Below are 20,786 nucleotides of genomic sequence, written 5' to 3'. Positions count from 1 at the left end.
AAATATTTAGTGTTAAATAGGTCAAATAATGATATTAATATTATAAAAAATCGTTTTATTGCTATTTTACGTCATTTTCACCCCAAAACCCAATGCAGTGAGTGAAATATCGTTTTTTTTCCAACCATTGAGTGATTCACTGATATTATTTTCATAAAATTAAAAGTTAATGTTTTCTGATATACAATTTTACATGACTCTGTTGTGTAACACTGAAGTTGAAGCATAATAATTGAAGTACGGTGGAAACGCGGTTATATCCTCTCTCACTTATATCCTTCTGAGTATATAAAACGAAATTTTAAATTGTTGGTTTCCGTCTTTTGACCGCCATTTTGATTAAATAAATGGCAGATAAAAAAACTCAACGGATTTGAAAAGTTCAGACATTTTAAGCACTTTTGTGCATATTTGCGACCATAAACAATACGTTCCCCCTTATTTTTTGATTGAAAAAAATTTCTTAAAAGAAAAGAGTTTTTTTTAATTTGTTAATTATTAATTGAAAATCAATATTCTCTGTTTTTAAAGCATTGCATCGTTAAGAGCATAACGGAAAATAGTAGAAAAGAGTATTTTACAATCAATTCTTTGCCTTTTTTTATCAAATTATTCAAGCTCAAACGTAAAAGAGAAATTTCTTCGTTTTGGGACTTTATGGGCTATAATACTAGGAAATTCTTTGAAATCCCATAAAACCATCAAAATCCCTTTAAATCTCTCAAAATCCGTTATAATACATTAACATATTTCGAAATCCTTGAAAATCTTGTTCAATTTCCGGAAATCTCTTTAAATTTCTTCAAAATGACTATGGTATTTTTAAATCCATAAAACTTCCTTAAAATCTCTTAAATCCTTTATAATATTTAAAAATCCTTGTATCTACCTTTTAATCAGTTAAATTTTTTTAGCAATTACAGTAAGTGACTGAACTCAAGCTATGAATCCGTTATTTTTCCTGATAAAATAGTAAGTTTTACTGATTCGTCAGTAAAAAGTAACTGATTTATAGCTGGAATTCATTCACTATTTGAATGTAGTAAAAAAATTACTGATTCAAATTTACAGAATTTGAAATCTCTGAAAATCTTCAAAATACCATTTAATTAATTTGAAATTCTGTGTACTTATTTTGAAATAGTTCAAAATCTCTTAAAATCCCTTGAAATCTCTCTGAATTGTACTAGCTAATTTCTTCAAACCCTTAAGATCCTTCAAAATCATATGTATTATGCGAAACCTCTCGTAAACCTTTGAAATTATTTGACACACCTAAAACCTTTTCTATTCCCTTAAACTGTTTTGAAATTATTTAAGATCTCATGAAATGCCTTTAAATTTTGTTTAGGGTTAAAATCATTGATATCTTTTTTATATATGGACTAACTAAAATATAAAATTATTCGAAAGAGGGGAGGGGGCGACTAAAATAAAATAAATCGCCCTTAAGTAATTAATGGATGTTCCCTTAAATATAATTTGATCTTCAAGAAATAAACATTCAAAGTGATCTTGCAATTTGATAATTACTCACTTTTTCGGTTCGTTAGCCTTGTAAGGTCCTCGACTGGGTGGAATGTGAGGTTCCACGTTTATTACTTTTCTTTCAGCTCTCTCGTTTTGTTTATCCAATACATCCTCAAAAGTTAAGCGAAATGGGCGTATAAGCTTCTTTGGGTCATCGGTCGTGACTTTTATTTCATATCCAGGGAAACTTGAACGCAAGTGATCAATATCCAGAAATGTGTCATTAAAATCCATAGTTGCGATTTCATTTGGCATTCTGAGTGTTGAATAAAATAAGAAATTACCTTTCATTCACGGTTAATATTACTGTTACTGTATTTATACTTAGAGTCTCATTCTCACACATTCCCACCATTCTTCCATCGGCCTACCTCTGGGTACACTACCACTCACTTTCACTAAATAGTTTGCTTCGTTGAACGTTCTCCACCTGAACTTCACTCTAAATTACTCTTTATTACTTTAAATTACAAGTGGACTACGCCGGATTACATCGGTCTTCATCATTCCACCAAGCATCTCCAATCATTCTTTCTACGACCACAATACCACACACTCCAGATGAACACACAGCCATGCATTCCTGTATTATTGCCCATCACACAAATTTTCATACAAAAATGAAATAGTTACATTTTTAATTAAAAAATTTAATCTTCTTCCTAAAAAAACAACGAATTTTCCAGAAAATAGTTACATTTTCAAGTAAACAGTTACATTTGTAGCTAAAATGATGCATATCCAACTAAAAATTAATTTTTAACAAAGTAGTTCAACTTTCAATTAATTAGTTGAATTTTGAACCACCGGGAATAATTTTCTACCAAGAATGACATATTTTCAACACCAAAAGTTAACTGCCAACGAAATAGTTGAATTTTATACCAAAGTAGTTAATAGTTGAATTTCTAACAAAAAAAATTAAATTTCCCCAGAACAGTTGAATTGAATTTTCAAACAAAAACCTGAATTTTCAACCTAGCAGATTAAATGTATATCGAAGAAGAAGAATTTTCAAGGAAAATGGAATCTAATAGTTCAATTTTCAACCGATAAAATTAATTTCTAACAAAGTAGTTTAACTAATTTTTAACAAACTATACGAAAAAATACCAATTTTAACCGAAAATGAAATAGTTACATTTCTGTTCATAAAAAATTAAATTTTAACAACAAAAAAAGGAATTCTCAACAAAATAGTTGAATTTTCTATGGAATCATTTCTAACTAAAATCCAGAATCTTCAACCAGGAAAGTGAATTATAAGAAATGATTATATATTCAAATAAAAATAGAATAGTTAAATTTTCAGTTAAAATTATTAATTTTCAACCAAACAAAAAATTAATTTTTAACATTACGGTTAAATTGACTACCAAGGAATTAATCTGCTACCAAAATAATTGAATTTTCAACCAAAAAAGGAGAATTTTCATCGAGAAACATAAATTTTCCAAGAAGAAGTTTAATTTTCCACCGAAATAGACGAATTTTCAACCAAAAACCGCAATAAATTTCCAACAAAGTAATTGAAATCTATTTGACTTATCTATGTAAATTACTTTAAATTGTTTGGATTGCTATTGATTACAAGTTGTGTAGATTTCATTTATTTTCCTTAACAATTTTTTTTTCCTAAATTAATCTGTTTCGTTGGTTGAGGATTCAAATATTTCCTCGAAAAAATGTCTTTTTTGGTTGAATTCAACTGTTTTTTAAAATTTAAGCTTAACATATTTTTTGGTAGAAAATTAAACTACTTATTAAAAATATATTTTTGTAAATTCATGTATTTTATTTGGAATTCTTCCTCTTTAGCAGAAAATGAATCTTTTTGGTTGAGAATTCATATATTTTGTTGTAAATGTATTATTTTTACTTGAATTCTTAGGAATTTAAAGCATCTAAAATATAATTTAATATACTACCCAGATTAATATTATTTAAAAGAATTTATCCCCCTATTTCCATGGAAAATTTCTTTATTTCTCCTGTTTTTTAGAGAATTTTCAGCTGTGAAGTCTGTTATCGATACAGTTGAAAAAATTCTTTTTTTCTAATTGTAAGGGATCGTGCATAAATTATTTAAATTTTTTTGGTGACAGGGTAGGTTAAGGATTTTTCTATGCTTTCTTCCATAGAGGAGAATGTGGTCAAAAACATTTCTTGCATAAGATTTTTTGTGGAAAATTCAACAATTTTGTTAAAAAGTTATCCTTTCTGGCTAAAAATTCAAATTTTTCGTTCAAAATTTGTCTTTTTGGCTTGACAATTCATCAATCTGATATTTTTTTCTTTCTTGAGTAAAAAATGTTGTTTGTAGAAAATTTGTCATTTTGGTTTGAAAATTTATTTTCTTTTGTCGAAATTTAATCTTTTTTGAATAGAAATGCAACTGTATGATTAAAAATTAATCTATTTCGATTTAAAATGACTTTTTAAAATCAATTTAACTGTTCTGTAGAGTGTCCTTTTTAGTAGAAAATGTATCCTTTTGGTTAAAAAGTAATTCAATCCTTTTGTTGAAAGTTCGTCTTTATTGGTTAAATGAAACTTTTTTTTTTAATTCAAATCTTTTTTGGTTAAAATATCAATCATTACTATTTCTGTAGAAAATTCATATTTTTATGAAAAAAATTAATTTTTTAACTAAAAATTTAGCTATTTGGTTAAAAATTCGAGTTTTTGGTTAAAAACGTACTTTTTTGTTGATTTTTGGTTAAAATTTGATCATTTCAAGTTTAAGAATTTATTTATTTGTTTACAAAATTATGTAATTTGTCGAAAATCCGTCTTTTTTTATAGAAAATTAATCTTCTTGGTTTAAAATTTAACTGTTTCTCATAAAGTTTGTCAAAAATTTTAAATTGTCCACATTTTCTAATTTTAGGAATTTTATATTTCGCATGTTATCATTTTCTTTTGTTAAAAATTGATCTATTTTTTTAGAAATTCGTTTTTTTTAGAAAAAAATGGTTTAACTGAAAATTCTACTATTCCATTTTTGCTTAAAATTTTATTTTTTAGTTGAAAATTCAATGACTTAAATTTGAACTACTTTGGAAAAAAATGCACTATTTTAGTCGAAGATTAATCAATTTACTTGAAAACTTCTCTCTTTGGTTTAAAATTAATGTGTTTAAACTGATGTAATTATTTGGTTGAAAATTATATTTTTTTTAACTGAAAATTTAATTATTCCTTTTTTAGTTCAAAAATAATATTTTCTAGTTGAAAATGCAACTGTTTAATTAAAAAGTAATTTGTTGTTCTCTAAGACCGGGGGGGGGGGCTTGTCCTATGACACTTTTTTATGCGGAATTTATCTTTTTAAGTTGAAAATTCAATGTTAAAATTTAATCATCCAGTCGAAAATTCAAGTATTTTGTTAAAAAATCATATTTTATAATAGAAAAGACATTTTTTGTTTAAAATAAATCAGTAAATACGAAAATTTTTAATTTGTATCTGAAAGACTGTTTTATTCCGTTTATAAACACCCTGTCTAATTCTACTAGCAATAACTAGCAAAACATGTTTGGAAAGATACAAAATTTAAATTTTCATATTTACTACTTTATTTTAAACAAAAAAATGTATTGCCTACTATAAAAAATGACTTAAAAAAATACTTGAATTTTTGAACAGGATAATTAAATTTTAAACATTGAATTTGCAACTTATAAAGATATAAATTTCGAACAAAAAAGTGTCATAGTTTATATTTCAATAAAAAAAGATAAAATTGATATAAAAAAATTCTAAACGCATAAAGACGAATTTTCAACAAATAAAGATATTTAACTCAGAAAAGAAATAAAAGTTTATCTACATTTTTTAACCTTCAAGCCAAAAGACAAATTTTCTGGACAAAATTTGTATTTTTAAATCAAAATATGACTTTTCAGCAAAAAATTAATTTTCCACGAAACTGAAGCATTTCTATTCAACAAAAATGAAATTTCACAACCAAGAAAATTATATATTTTTTTCACTAAAAAAGAGAATTGTCAACTAAAAAAGATCAATCTCCAAAGAAATGGAAAAGTTAGATTTTAAGTTAAAAAATTAATTTTTAACAAAAAAAAAGGTTTTTTGATTAAACAATTTAAGTTTCAACCAAAGAAATAAGCCTTCAATTAAACAAGAAACGATTTCAATAACAAGAAATAAGTTTCTGCGAAAAAATTTAATTTTCAATCCAAAAAGACGAATTTTCAACCAATAAGGATGACTTTTTAACACAATTGTTTAATTCTCTACTAAATAGTTGCATTCTTATCCAAAAAAGCTGAAATTTCTCTTAAAAAAGATGAATTTTTATTTTAAAATATAAATTGTTGAATTTTCATCCATAAAATATTCCAGTTGACTTTTTAAGATCGAAAATTAATTTTACAACAACAAAAAATAAGTTTCTACGGAAAAAATGAATTTTGAATCAAAAAGACGAATTTTTTTCATCCAAAAAGGATGAATTTCTAACATAATAGTTGCATTCTCTACCAAATAGTTGCATTTTCATCCAAGAAAGATGAAATTGGTACTGAAACGGATGAATTTAATCAAAAAGGCAATAAAAAAATAGTTGAATTTCCACCCAAAAAAGATTACAGTTGACTTCCCAAGATAAAAATATGAATTTTGCCAAATAAAAAGTCTCTTCAAAAAATGAATTTTCAGTGCAAAAAGACGAATTTTTTCTTCATCCAAAAATACTGAATTTTTAATAAAACTTCTTAAACCAAGAAGTATGACTTTTTAACAAAATTGTTAATTTCGTTATCAAAAAGTTGCATTTTTGTCCAACAAAAATAAAAATTCTACTAAAACAGGTGAAGTTTTAAATCAAAATGACAAATTTTCATAAAAAGAGTTGAATTTTCATCCAGAACGATTTCAATTGATTTCTCAACACAAAAATATGAATTTTAAACAAAAGACAAATTGTCAGGAAAAATAGTTATCATCCAAAAAACATTACACTTGACTGATCAGCTATAAAATATGAGTTTTAAACAAAAGGTTATTATTCAATAAAAGTAGTTGAATTTTTAACCCAAAAAGACGAATTTTTAACAAAACTTTTAAATTTGCAACCAAAAAGGATGTCTTTTAAAGAAAATTGTTTGAGCATCGACAAATAAATCTTTGTAGTCCGGAATTAAAAATATTTTAGAACCTGAAACACATCTCGAATAGTTTATTTTCATTGAGAAATAAAATTATTTTACCTTGAGTAATGCGCTGCACCGGGATCACTGTATCCAAGAATAATATTATGAAGCCAGTCTGGCACTACACATTCCGTATTCATCAGCTCTCGAATAGTCTCTAGAACTGCTTTAAAATTATTTTCCTTGGGTTTCCGTCGCATTATGATATTGAAACCCTCATACACATCTTCCCTTCCGTGACTGGCATTGTCCATATCGACTCGATACTGATTCGAGTCCAGCCAGACTCTGTAAATTCGCGTATCACCAGGTAAAATTGGCCTTGGCTCTGGACCATCCTCTATCACTCGGCCGTTTGAATCCAGCATACCCTCAACCTCGCAACCTCGTACTGTCGACAACCCGACTTGTGGCACAAAGGGCAGTTTATGACTGTACTTTGTGCCAATAGGATTTTTTGGCTTGACAGTTATCAGGAAACAGACGTCGTGCTTCCTAAGGTTCTCCCATTCTGACTTTATTTCTTTTCTCACACTTAAATTAATCGTGATATCTGCTCGCACTCTCGAAGGTCTTTTCTCGCCAATATTTGGCTTGGCCACCTCAACGACAGCAAATTCGGTTATTGGTTGAGCCATTCTTGCCCATCCGCCAAAGTAAACACCGCCGTCTTCAGCAAGCCTAGCGAGAAATTAGTTTATGTAAAATCGAGCTAAGAAAACGTCCATTAGAGGCCTCACAGTCCCTATGGGACAAAATATAGGGAGCAAAGGGTACTTTTCGTCGAGCTCACAGCGTAATTTTTTCGAGCTCAAAGGGTAAAAAATTAATGATAAATTCATAAGATTTCAAACGTCGACGTCAAAATAGAAGGATTCGATGAATTAAAAATTGTACAATTTAACTTCTTTTTCTAATAAAATTGTCCAAAATCGTTCGGATATTTTTCTTTAATTTCAGACACAAGCAATTCGAAAATACACCTGTTTCAATATCAATGAATATTATTAATTTTAATAATACAAATGTATTGAAGTACTACATTTTTGAGGGCAGATGAGAATAATAAGTGTAAAATAAGGAATAAATATTAAAGTAATTATGAAAAATATAATATACATTTGATATAATAGAGTTGAACTCAATGTAGAAAACTTCATACTTCGGATGAAATCGAGTGCGAAGCACGAGATACGTGATGAGAATGTGTTTCGTTAAAAAACGACGGAGCTTTTACAACAGAAAATTCTGAAATTCGGAATGGTGAAAATGACAGTGACTTTTGATTTGACAGAATCACGCATTTTCGTAGAAAAAATCTATCCAGTCTTTATAAATGTTACTTGATACTACATGATACGATACTTATTAGTATTAAATAATTTTTTTTTAAAGTTTAATTTAATTAAATTTTTTTAATTTAAAAAAATTTAATAATTTTAAATGATAGTTTTGAATGTGCAATTATATGACTAATCTTTGAGAACTTGAAACTAAAGTTTTTTCTTAAAATAATTTTTAGATTAATTTTTCGAGGTTTCCAATTTTAAATGTCACAGTATTGCAGTTTCAAATTCAAATATTTAAAATTTCACATGAAAAGCCTTGATAGTCAGTTTTAAAATTAACGTTCGATGAAAATATAAAGCAATTTCGAATTGAAAAGCTTAGAATTTTACAATTTAAATTTTTAAATATATTAGATTCGAAAATTTCTAGAATTAATAATAACTTTAAAGAATTTAAAGGAATATTTGAAGTTAAAAAATTGAAAATTGAGTTTAAAATAAAAAGAGAACTATCTGAAATTGATACATACGTAAATGGATAATTTCGGTAATTTTAAATGGTTACAATTTTAGAGTTCTGGATTTTTATGATGAACGCTAAATGTTAACCAGCGTTGATTTTAAATTATGATATTATTATCTAATAACACTTTAAAATTCTAGAATTTCAGAAGCTTTGACTTTGAAAGATTCAATTTATTATTCAATACTAAATTATAAAATTTTAATCGCTTTTAATTTTAAATTATTTAAATTCAAAAGTTTTTAATCTTTAATTATTTAAGCTTGAACGCTTTCAATTATAGAGAATACAATTTCAATTCCTCTAAATTTTAAATTACACCCAATTTACAATATCCTAAATCTTAATTCAATTCTTAAATTTTAGGCATTGTCCTATTTTCGAAATTTTAATCTAAATTCATCTTAGTTTCGTAATTCTCCAATTCCCATTATAATTGTTTAATTTTTAGCGCTTCTTCTTATAAATTATACATTCAAGTTCTTTTTCTAATTTAATTGTCCAAAATCGTTCGTATATATATTTTTTAAATTTCAGACGAAGGCAATCCGAAATTTTTAATTATTGTTTCAAAAGTATTTAAAACCATACATTAAAAAAATGGCTTAATAATGGATTTTTAAATTTGCATATTTCCATGTTTGGAAATAGAAATGCAGAGACATGAATGCGCGCGTTTATTTACTGCTAGTGCGTCTCCAGTGTGTAGTACGCATCTCCGTATTTTCCTTTACTAGACAGAAAAATTTCCTTATCCTACTTATTATATAATTCTAAGTCATTCGGTTTTTTGAAAAAAATATTGCTGATGTTTATCGACTTCCACAATAGATAATATATGTGAAAAAAACTGTGTGTTTCGCAAAGAAAGTTCTTTTTTTTCTAAACCGGGAGAAATCACGAATATATACCGGGAGAAAGCCTAGGAGTCGAAAATTTAAAAAAATATTTGTCACCGTCATAATTACAGAAGATAAAAATTCAACGAATTATTTAAAAAATGATTAAAATCGAACTTGGGCAGATTTTTTTCTCTAAAATTTGTAAAATCCCCGGTCTAAAAACAAATTTACTGTCATTTCCCGATTTTCCCGGTTTCGAAAAATTCCTGGCAATTTTCCGGTCCAGTAGCCACCCTGGTCACCGGCATAAGGTACTTTTTTTCGAGCCCAAAGGTTAAAAAATTCAGGATAAATTTATAAGAATTAAAACCAATTCAAATTAAATTTCAAAGAAGTTGAAAATAATTTGAAAAATAAAAAAAATTCCATTGCTTTCCGTAAAATTGAAATAAATGTAGAGGAATGTGAAATAAACAAGAAGAATTCGATGAAATTCATGAAGATTCAAAGTGAATTTAAAAAACAAAGCAAATGAGTTCAAAACACTTTAAAAATATTTAAAAACTTCATGAATTCAGTAAATTTGAAATAAGCTTGTAGAAATTCAATGGAATTCAAAAGTATTGGATGAAATGCCTACGAGTTCCAGATGAGTTTACAATAATTTATGATTAATTATATAAAAACTTTAATGAATTCAACAAAATCCATTGAATTAAATAGAACTTAGTGAATTTAGAAGAATTCAATTAAATTCAAACAATTCAAAAGAATACCAAAGATTTAAAAAAAATTCAGGTTGAATTTAAAAAAAATTCAAATCTCATTAAATCTTTGAAATCCTACTAATTTCTAACCAAACACTAATAATTACTAAAAAACAATTCAAGTTAAATTTTAAAGAATTAAAATGAATTTGAAAACATTTTTTAATCCGAAAATTCCATTGACTAAAATAAAATTTGAGTACATTTGGAGATATTTGAGGTAAATGAGAAGAATGGAATGAAATTCAGTAAAAAATCAATCTGAATTTAAAAAGCAATTAAATGAATTCAAAATAATTAAAAAAGATTAAAAACTGCAATAAATTGAATAGAAATGTGTGAATTTAGAAGAATTTAAAAGAATTCAGGATAAATCAATAAGAACTCCGAATGAAATGCGAATTTTTTTTTTTGAAAATCTCTTCAAATCTTTGAAATCCTATAAAGTCCGTCACTTATTGTGAATAAATTCTTTGAAATCCATTAAAATATTAAAATCCTTTAAAATGATTAAAAGCCTTGAAATTGTTTACATCTCTTGAAAATGCCTTTGAATCATTGAAAATACCCTGAAAGATTTTTAAGTTTTTAAAGTTTTTGGATTTTAAAGTTTAATCGAAGAAAAAAATTGCAGGAAATTTCCCGTTTTTTTCCGGTTCGCAAAAATTTTTCAAATTTAATTAAATTACAAAATTCGAAATCTAAAGCTAACTATTATTATACTTGAATTCATAAAACATAAACTGGAAATCAGAGCACTCAAGGTAAAACACTTAAATTTTGAACTTTTAAAATTGAAGTTTAAAATTTTTCATTGAAAAATGTTGTTTTCAAATGCTCAATCATTTACATCTATACAATGAAAAGCACTAACACTTTTTAATTAAATGCATTTAAACATAAAAATGAACAATTTTTAACTTTTATAAATTTTAGGCTTCAAATATTAGATTCAGTTCCAAAAATATAAATCCATTTTATCATTTTCAATGTTCTAAATTGAATAATAAATCAAAATTTTATTTTAAAGTCTTGAAAAATCTAGATGCTGTTTCAATTTTGAAAAATTTTAAATTATTATAAAAAGCTTTTCGCAACTTCTAAATATCTTTAAAAATTATGCGAATTCCAAATAATTTTTCAAATTAAAAAATATTTTTTAATTTTCTTAGCAATCTAATTAATTCATCTCAACCAAAAAGACAAATAGTAGAATTTTCTAATTAAAAGATAAATTTTCAACCCAAAATGGAAAAATTCAATTTTCCGTAAAGAATTGTTTACATTTTTTCGTTAAGTTAAAAATATTATTAAAAGTTTTTCATAAATTCTAAATATTCTTGAAAACGATTTAAATTTCAAATAATTTTTTAAAATAAAAAATCTTTTTAAATTTTTCTAGCAATCTTAAAAAAATGTTTTTATTCTTTTAAAGCCTTTCACAATTCTTAAAAAGCTTATACATTTATTGTTCAAAATATGGAAAAATCTAGATTTTGTTTTAATCTAGGCCATGGCTTGCATCAGAATTTCTATACGAATAGCCGGATTTTGTCGGAGCACACACTTCGTTTAAATTATTGGAAATTATTTCAAGTTTTACATTAATTTTTAATCTTTTTACAACCTCTAAGTATCTCTAAAATTTACTCGAATTATTCTACAAATAACAATTTCACTTACAAATTAATCATTTTTAAAACAGATCAATTAAAATCGCAACGTTCAAAGTTTAAAAGCTCCTTGAAATTTTAACGATTCAAGAATTTCAATTTCAAATAAGTCAATTTTTAAATTATTTACATTTTTAACTACTAAGGCGTTTGAATTAAACCAGTTTAATTTTTAACGTTGAACTCTGAACTTCTCAACGGATTTAGAATGGTCTTAAGAATCATTTAATGTTGACTTTTTGATACTTCAATTACAGTTCAATTTTTAAAAATAATTTATTTATTTATATTTGCAGTTGATTAAATAAAAATACTTTTCATCAAAAAAATTTTAATTTCAAACGTTTTTAATGTTCAATTGTTCAAGTCTTACAAGACTGCGTTTTAAATTCTTTAAATTAAAAATTGAAATTCAAACATCAAAATCTAAAATGGAAAATTTTGTTAAGTTAATGACTTTAGAATTAAGCATTATAAACTGAATTATATCATAATTAATGAAGATAAAAAAATCAACGAATTATTATTTTTTTTTTAATGCTAAAATCGAACTTGGACAGATTTTTTTTTTATAAAATTTGAAAAATCCCCGGTCAAAAAATAAATTCAGTGTCATTTCCCGGTATTAAAAAATTCCCGGTCATTTCCCGGGTTGCCGGTCTAGCGGCCACCCTAGTCACGCTCATATGGTACTTTTTGCGCTTAAAGGGAAAAAATTCAGGCTAAATTCATAAGAATTCAAAACAATTTAAATAAATTGGAAAAAAATTTTAAATAAAAGAAATTCCATTGATTTCCGTAAAATAGGAATGAATTTAGAGAAATTTGAGGTGACCGATAAGAATTAGATTAAATTAATAGCAATTCCAGGTGAATTAAAAAATCAAATGAATTGAAAAAGATTTTAAACTATGAAAAAACTGCATGGAATTCAGTGCATTTGTAATGAGTTTAGAAAATTCAAAGGAATTCAAGCGAATTTGATCAAATGCCTAAGAATTCATGGTGAGGTTAAAAGACTTCAGGATCAATGAAAAAAAACCTTTAAAAATAAAAAAAACACCATTGATATAACTAGGGTTGAATTTAAGTGAAACGAGAAGCAGTCGACGAAATTCATAAAAAATCAAAATGAATTAAAAAATCAATCAATTGAATAAAAAAAATATATGAAAAAACTGATTGAACTGAGTAAGTTTGAAACGAGTTTAGAAAAATGAAAGAGAATTTAAAAGAATGTTATAAAATTCCTAAGAATTTAAGTTTAGTTTTAAAGATTTCAAGATGAATTAAGCAAACACTTTTTTTAAATCCATTCAATTGAGTAAAATAGAGTGAATATGGAAGAATTCAAAAGAACTGAAAATAATTCAGGATAAATTAATAAGAATTCAAGGCAAATTCCAAATGAATTGCAAAAAATATTTTAAAAACTCTTAAAATCTTTGAAAAGCTACGGAATTTCTCATTGATTATGAATAAATTCTTTGAAATCCATAAAAATATTATAAAATCCCACGAAAATGTTGAACCTTTTAAAAATTCTGTACAAGCGCTTCCAAAATTTTTTAAATCCGGTAAAATTATTAAATACCTTGAAATTCTTTAAATCTTTATAAAATGCCTTGGAACCTTTTTTACTTTCCTAAAATATTTGAAATCCTTTGGTAACTTTTTTAATTGCTTGAATCTTTTAAATCTCTTGAAAACGCTGGGGAATCTTTTACAATGCCCTAAAATATTTTAAATCCTTGCAAATATTAAAAACCGTTTGCTCGTTTTATCAATTGAATCTCACAATCAATTAAATAAAAACTTTAATAAAGTCAAAAAAATTCATTGAATTAAATTAATTTAGAAGAATTCAATTGACTTAAGAAAATTCAAAAGAATTCCAAAGAAGTAAAAAACTTGAGGGTGAATTCCGAAAAATAATTTTAAATCACTTTAAATCCTTGAAAACTTAAAAAATACTTTGCTTTTTTTAAAATAGATTACTTTAAAACCATTAAATTTTTATTAAATTTCTTGAAATTCTATCAATTCTGGCGATGGTTACTGAAATCCTGAAAAATTTATTAAAATACCTTGAGAGCTTTAAAAAACCCTTATCTTACAAAATTTATTTTTTAATTCTTTAATAATTTCTAAGAATTTCAATTTCAAACAAGAAAAAAGTAGCGTAGGTGGATCAAAGGGACAATAAAAAATGATAAATTATAAGGAAATAAAATGCACTTTCCGTAACAAAGATAAAATCACAGACAATTCTCGGATTTTTTTCAATTCCCGGATTATTTCAACAAATTTTAGGGTATTTCAGAGAATTACAAGGCATTTCTAAGAATCATAATATTTTTACGGAATTTAATTATATTTTATGATATCTCAAGGAATTTCAAAAGATTTTAAGAAATACTAAAATACTAAAAAAAATACTAAAAAAAAATACTAAATACAAAAAAATTTTGAGGAATTTTCAGGAATTGAGAACGATTTCCTCAGCAAAAGATTTGCAAAGATTTCAAAGTATTCTAAGGGATTTTAATGGATTTCAAATTATTTGCGAAAATTTGAAATTCCAGAGAGCTCAAACTTTTTAAATTGATTTCGAGAAATTATGTACGATATCCATCGTATTTAAAGTCTTTCAAATATTGTTTCCATAATTAAATAAATTTTAAATCAAGAATAAATTAACTGCTCGACTCTATATTTATCGCGCGTATGTAACATGAAATATTACATAGTAAGAAATAAAGAAAACAAAGAATGGTATGTGTATGATAGTATAAAAAAAAATTCTAACAGTGAAAACAGGTGTTAATTAATTATTTTGTTAAAAATAATTAAAAGGAGGAAATTAACGTAAGACATGTTTGCCCTCCACCTAAGTCCTAAATATTCGTAACACCCCCCCCCCCTCCCACACACAAAAGCTGGTCGCTCCCTATCGTAATTAAAAAAATTAATTCAGTTAGTATAAAAAATCATACTTTACCATGGACTTAATCGACTAACAGCATCCTCAATATCCTGTCTGATTTCATCTATAATAATGAAATATCGATGATTAGTTTCATAGAATTATTGTAAAACAGAAAAAAAAACAGGGTGGCCGTTTTCATACAGAAAAAAAATTCCCGATCATTTCTCGATTCGCAACCATTTTTCACGGGCATTGAAACCAAAAAATTTGAAATTTTAGAGCTGAAAAAAAACGAATTTGAAGTAATCAACAACTGAACTGCAAATTAACTCAATATGGAAATCTTGAATTTTAAAATTTCAAAATTGATCTTAAAAATGTTTTAATTCAGAATTTAAAAAAATTAAAATGGAAGTTTTTAACACTTTTCAAGTGAACGATTTAACATAATATGGTGTTAAGCTACAAAATTAAAAATTAAGAACTATTTGGTTGGAAATTAATTTACTTTGTTGAAAATTCGATTTTTCCTGGGTTGAAAATTAATTTGTTTCGGTTGAGGGATTCAACTATTATGTTGAAAAGTCGTCTTTTTTTATTGAATTCAACTATTTTTGATTGAAAATTAACGTCTTTTTTGTTGAAATAGGTTGAAATATTTTTCATTGAGAATTCATCTTTTTTAGTTAAAAACTCAACCATATGGTTGAAAGTTGAAATAATTTCTGAGAAATCAATTTTTTTGGTTGAAGATTCATAATTTTAGTTAAGAATTCATCTTTTATCTTGAAAATTCCCTTACTTTAACTAATCAATTTGAACGTTAACTTTCGTAAATTATTCAATTTTGAAAAGATGCAGAATCATCTTGCAAAATCAATTATTATTAAATTTTGAATCCTAAAACTGGAATTTAACTTTGAAAATCATTAATTAATTTATATTTACAAAACAAAGTTGAAATTACACTTATTTAAAATTTGTAAAATTCCTGGAAAAAATAATAACTTCACTGTCATTGCCCGGTTTTCGCAGTTTCTAGGTTCAGCGGACACCCTGAATAAAATATTATAAAAAAATGTTAATACTAACAAGTGGATTCAAGACGAAACAAATTAAAATTTCTTAGAAGATAATCGTGCAATGTAAGAAATTGTAGATTAAGCTTAGGCAGTGCGAGGCATCCTTCACCGGAAAAGTATTCCGTTGGAACGATACTTTCGTTCCAAATGATGTCTTCAGTCGGATACAAGGGCATTTCGTTTAATTCTTCCAACTGCGACGCTCTGCGTTCATGTCTTGATATCTACATAAAAAAAATGTATTGTATCTTTTAATAGTTTTTATTTTGTTCTCTATATAATTTGAATGACCATATTTTATATAAACAGGGTGTTTCATCATTTTTGCCCACCAAATTCCTGGTTATATCCAGGCCCCCAAGTTGGAATGTATTTTACTGGGAAAAAAGGCTAATTATTTAACCAAATAGTTGAATTTTTTAACTTAAAAAGATTAGGTTTTTAACAAACATATAATAGCTAAATGTCTATTTAAAAATAATAATTGTCAATAAAAAATGTATCTTCAACAAAACACTTGAATTATCTAACAAACTGTTTAATTTCTAACATAAAAATATGATTTTTCTAAACAAAACAGTTGGATTTTAAACAAAAAAGATGAATTTTCTACCAAAAAAGACGAATTTTCACAAAATATACATAAATTTCCAAACAAATATGTAATTTCGAAAATAAAAAAATTCATTTGTAACCAAAGATGACATAATTAATTTACGACAAAAAATATAAATTTTCTACGAAACAGTCGAATTTTATACTACATACATGAATTTTCTACCAAATTTGTGAATTTCCAAGACAAAAAAATTAATTGTCTACACAAAATACTTGATTTTTTAAATCGAAAATATGGAATTTAAAAAAAGTTAATTCTTCCCCAAATAGTCAAATTTTCAGTTAATAACATTATTTTTATCCCAAGAATGTTAAGTTTCAATAAAGAAGTTCAATTTTCGACTTAAAGAAATGCATTTTTTTTACTAAAATTATGACTCTTCAACTAAGAAAACAAATTTTTAAGGAACTAGTTTAATTTTCAACCAAGGAGCTGAATTTTCAACCAAAAAAAATCGAATTTAAACAAACATGCATACAATTTTCAATAAGGAGATTAATTGAAAAAAGGACAATTTTAAACCAAACAGTTCAATTTTTAGTCTAAAAAAAAACTTTTTACCCAAAATGGAATAGTTAAATTTTCATTGGAAAACAATAATTTTCAATTTATAAAGGCGATTAGAAAAAAACAGTCCAATTTTCAACATGAAAATATACTTTTGTACTAAATTGTTGGTTTTTAAAAGCAAACAAACGGTTTTCTACAAGAAAATTGAATTTTCAACTCGAAAATATGAATTTTTAACAAAAAAGTTGATTTACAACCAAACAGTTGCAATAAACTAGAGTAGAAAATATTCTCAATGAAACAGTTGAATCTTTAACCAAAACAAATTAATTTTTAACCAAATAATTGCATTTATTACGAAAAGGGTGAAATTTTTATCTGGTGAAGAATTTTGAAACATCTTTTAAACGGTCTCGAATTATTGCCACAATTTTGTGAATTTTTTTTAATCACAGAATTTCCTAGATTTTTTCGAAATTTAAAAAAATCTTTTGATGTTTTCGTGAAATATTCTGAAAACATTAAATTTAAAAAATAAATAATAATTTTATTCCCATGAATCGCTAAATCCACATTTTGTTTAAATTAAAAAAATATATATTTTCCAATTTTAAATTATTTTTTAATCTTTTTAAAACTTTTATACCTTTTAAAATTATTAGACATTTGTCTAAAATTAACAAAAATCTGCATGAAAATTCTAAATATACTCTACAATGATTCGTATTTTTCATAAATTAAAAAAAAAATTGACTTAAAACCTTCCGTCTTATTTTTTGACAATTTTAGAAATCTTTTGAAATATTTAAAAATATTCTTTTTTAAATTAATTTTTCAAGATAAAAAATCTTTTTAAATTTTCCTAGAAATCTTGGTAAAATTTGTTGTATTCTCTTGGAATCATTCAAAATTCTGAATAAGCCTCTAAAATTTGAGTTTAAAATTTTCCACGATCTATATTTTGTTTTAAATTGTTTAAACCTTTTCAAGTTTTAAATTATTTTTGAAACTTTTCAGACCTTATGAACCTTCTAGATATCGGAGAAAAATTAGTTTTCCTCAAAAAATTGAAATTCTGTAAAGTTAAAAAAATGGTTTAAGAACCTTTCAGATTATGCTTCAACAACTTGTAAACTCTTCTAATTTAAAAATTAAGCCTTAAAAATAAAACCTAAATCTTAAACAATTTTTCAAAAAATCTCATTGTCGGAATCAGTAATTTTTTGTTATAAATTATAGTGTGGTGGCAAAATATTAAGACTAGAATTATTTTCTATTGTTAAAAAATCATTTGCAATAGATATCAACGGTCGAAGAAAGGATTGATTTGTTTCATCAAATCACTTTACAAAATTGTTGATGTTATTAATGAGTTTTTCCGGTTCTATTTTAATTCACAGATATTTCCTGATTTTCCCGGTTTATTTAGACACCCTGTTATGCAATAATGAATGAATAATTTTAATAATGTTCTTTAAAATAGTATAATTATATTTTATTAATACCAATAGTTCTCTCAGGAAATCCAGATCTAGACGATACCAATTTTCATCGTTCTCTCGTTCCTCCGGCGGAACTAAATGTAAGTAACTCGCGATTAACTTCAATTTTTCTTGACTGAAAATAAAATATTGTTAATTATTTTTTTAACACAAATATGTTATTATTGGTGAGGATTCTGGGGCACTCTGAGAGTAGCGTTTATTTACCTTAAGAAACCAAAGTGTTTGTATAAAGAATCTCTTGTGTCCACACTCGCAACGTTGGCCAGCGCAAAACTGCGAAGATCAGAGAACTTGGCAAAAACGACTTTCTGCAAAAGTTCAAAATTTCTCAGAAAGGTAAATAGGTTGTTAATTCCAAAGTCAGAAATCACTTTTCCAATGAATTCATCGTATAATTCGTAAAATTCGTAATTCACGTGGGGAATTGTCAGTAACCTTTAGATTTGATGTCTTGATTTTTATTGGTAAGTACCATTTTTTGACTAACCCCCCTTGACAACAATAGCGCTGCATTACCCCCCCCCCCCGTCCGAGTAACGTAGACTAAAATTCGATCAAAACAGGGGATACTGGGTGATTCTTGACGAAGCAGGGGAATAATGGAGAAATTAAATCTTTTAAGTAAAATTAATATATATAACATATTGCATTCAATATGAAAAACTTTAAATTTCAAAGATTTTCTGCCTCAGAGATGAATTTTAAACGCAAAAAGATAATTTTTTACCAAAAAGATGAAATTTCAACCAAATAGTTAGATTTTCAAGCCAAAAAAGACGATTTTTTAAAAAAGCTATTTTAATTTTCAACAAAAAAGTATATTTTCAAACAAGAGAGATGACTCTTCTACCATGAAATATGACTTTTCTACCATGGAAGATGAATTTTCAACTCAAAAGGTCGAATTGTTAAGGAAATAGTTGAATTTTCGGCTCAAAAAGATGAAATTTTCTACAAAACAATTTAATTTTCGACACACAATATGAATTTTGAACCAAAAAGTTCATTTTCAACCCAAAAAATTATGAATTTTCAACTTAAATGATACATCATCTACCAAAAAGAAATTAACTTTTAACAAAGTAGTTCAAATTCCAACCAGGTACTTGAAACCAACAAAAAAGTAGATTTTTCAGCGAAACAGTTGAATTCTGGACCAAACCCGATTAATCTTCAACCAAATAGTTGCATTTTCCACACGCAAAAAAAAGATAATTTTTCAAGGGAGGCTCTACCTTTTCGGGTGACAAAAAAAGCGATTTTTTTGCGATTTTTTGTTGGAGATAGGTTTATTTATTTTGTTACCAATGTTTTGACATTCAATTACCACATATTTCAAGAAGCTTTGATAATTTTTTGTGATAAAAGAGTCATAAACAAGCGCATTACAGCCAATCTACAAGTGATAAAAAAAAGCGTTTTGCGATGAGTAAAAATGCTCAAGTCTGGCTCATCTAAAATAAAAAAATCCAACGGCATTCGTTAATAGAAAGTTTTTGCCTAGAATTGAACGAAAATATATGTAAAAATATTTATTTTTCACAAAATGGCGAACTTTTGAAGTCATAAGTCAATTTTTCGCTAAAAAAAGCGGTCCTCTTTTGACCATAAAGAAACGATCGTTCAATCCCATTAGCGTCAAATCTTGAATAACTCATAAAAATTTGAAAGCGATCGGCAAAGCCGCTCTTGAGATATCTTACTCACCGACTTTGAAAACCTTGTTTTGATAAAAACGCATTTAAGTTTAAAAAGTTGAAATGGTATATCTCCGTAAATAAGGCTCGGATCTTTATGAAATTTGCAGAGAATACTTTTGAAATGTTATACTTTTGTAAAATGTAATAAAAAATCGATTTTTCAAAACCCAAAAAGGTAGGGGCCCCCTTACCTGGAAGATCAATTTTCTAAAAATGAAACAGTAGTTCAACTTTTAACCAAACAGATGAATTTTCAACAAAAAATGGGAATTTTAAATAAAAAAATTTAATTTTCAAACAAAAAAGATAAAACTTTCTATAAAACAGTTCAATTTTAAACTTAAATGACGAACCCAAATAAAAATGCTTCGACTGAGTTCTACTTGAATTGCCCCCAATCAAGACATGCTGAAGTCGAAACGTTTGACTTGAGCATGTCTCAGTTTTGAGACGCAGCCAGACTTCAATTTATGTCTTGGAGATAAGTTTTTATGCCTTGAAGGCATAAATTTATCTCTTGAGTCGAATTTTTATGACTCCAACACGTGCGGTTTATAAGTTTGAGCGTATACCTGCCCTAACAAAAAGGGTAATTCTAACAGTCATAAAAGCTAATCTTTGTTAATGGTTAAAACAATCT

General features: G+C 26.1%; 1 protein-coding gene across 3 annotated transcripts in view; it reads right to left on the bottom strand.

Moving 5' to 3' along the window:
• Positions 1-20,786, bottom strand: part of LOC117180912 (RNA helicase aquarius) — a 100,061-nt gene that overhangs the window by 23,126 nt on the left and 56,149 nt on the right. For all 3 annotated transcript variants that reach the window (XM_033373528.1, XM_033373530.1, XM_033373529.1), the window contains 6 exons: positions 18,651-18,754; positions 18,447-18,558; positions 15,823-16,036; positions 14,803-14,851; positions 6,765-7,388; positions 1,538-1,786 (listed from right to left, as the gene is read on the bottom strand). In XM_033373528.1, coding sequence (XP_033229419.1) covers positions 1,538-1,786; positions 6,765-7,388; positions 14,803-14,851; positions 15,823-16,036; positions 18,447-18,558; positions 18,651-18,754 — 1,352 coding nt within the window. The remainder of the gene's footprint in view (positions 1-1,537; positions 1,787-6,764; positions 7,389-14,802; positions 14,852-15,822; positions 16,037-18,446; positions 18,559-18,650; positions 18,755-20,786) is intronic.

The sequence above is a fragment of the Belonocnema kinseyi genome, chromosome 9 (genome assembly GCF_010883055.1).
Source record: "Belonocnema kinseyi isolate 2016_QV_RU_SX_M_011 chromosome 9, B_treatae_v1, whole genome shotgun sequence".
Taxonomy (NCBI): Eukaryota; Metazoa; Arthropoda; class Insecta; order Hymenoptera; family Cynipidae; genus Belonocnema; species Belonocnema kinseyi.
The sequence above is the reverse complement of the archived record's forward strand: the minus strand, read 5'-3'. Positions and strand labels throughout refer to the sequence as shown.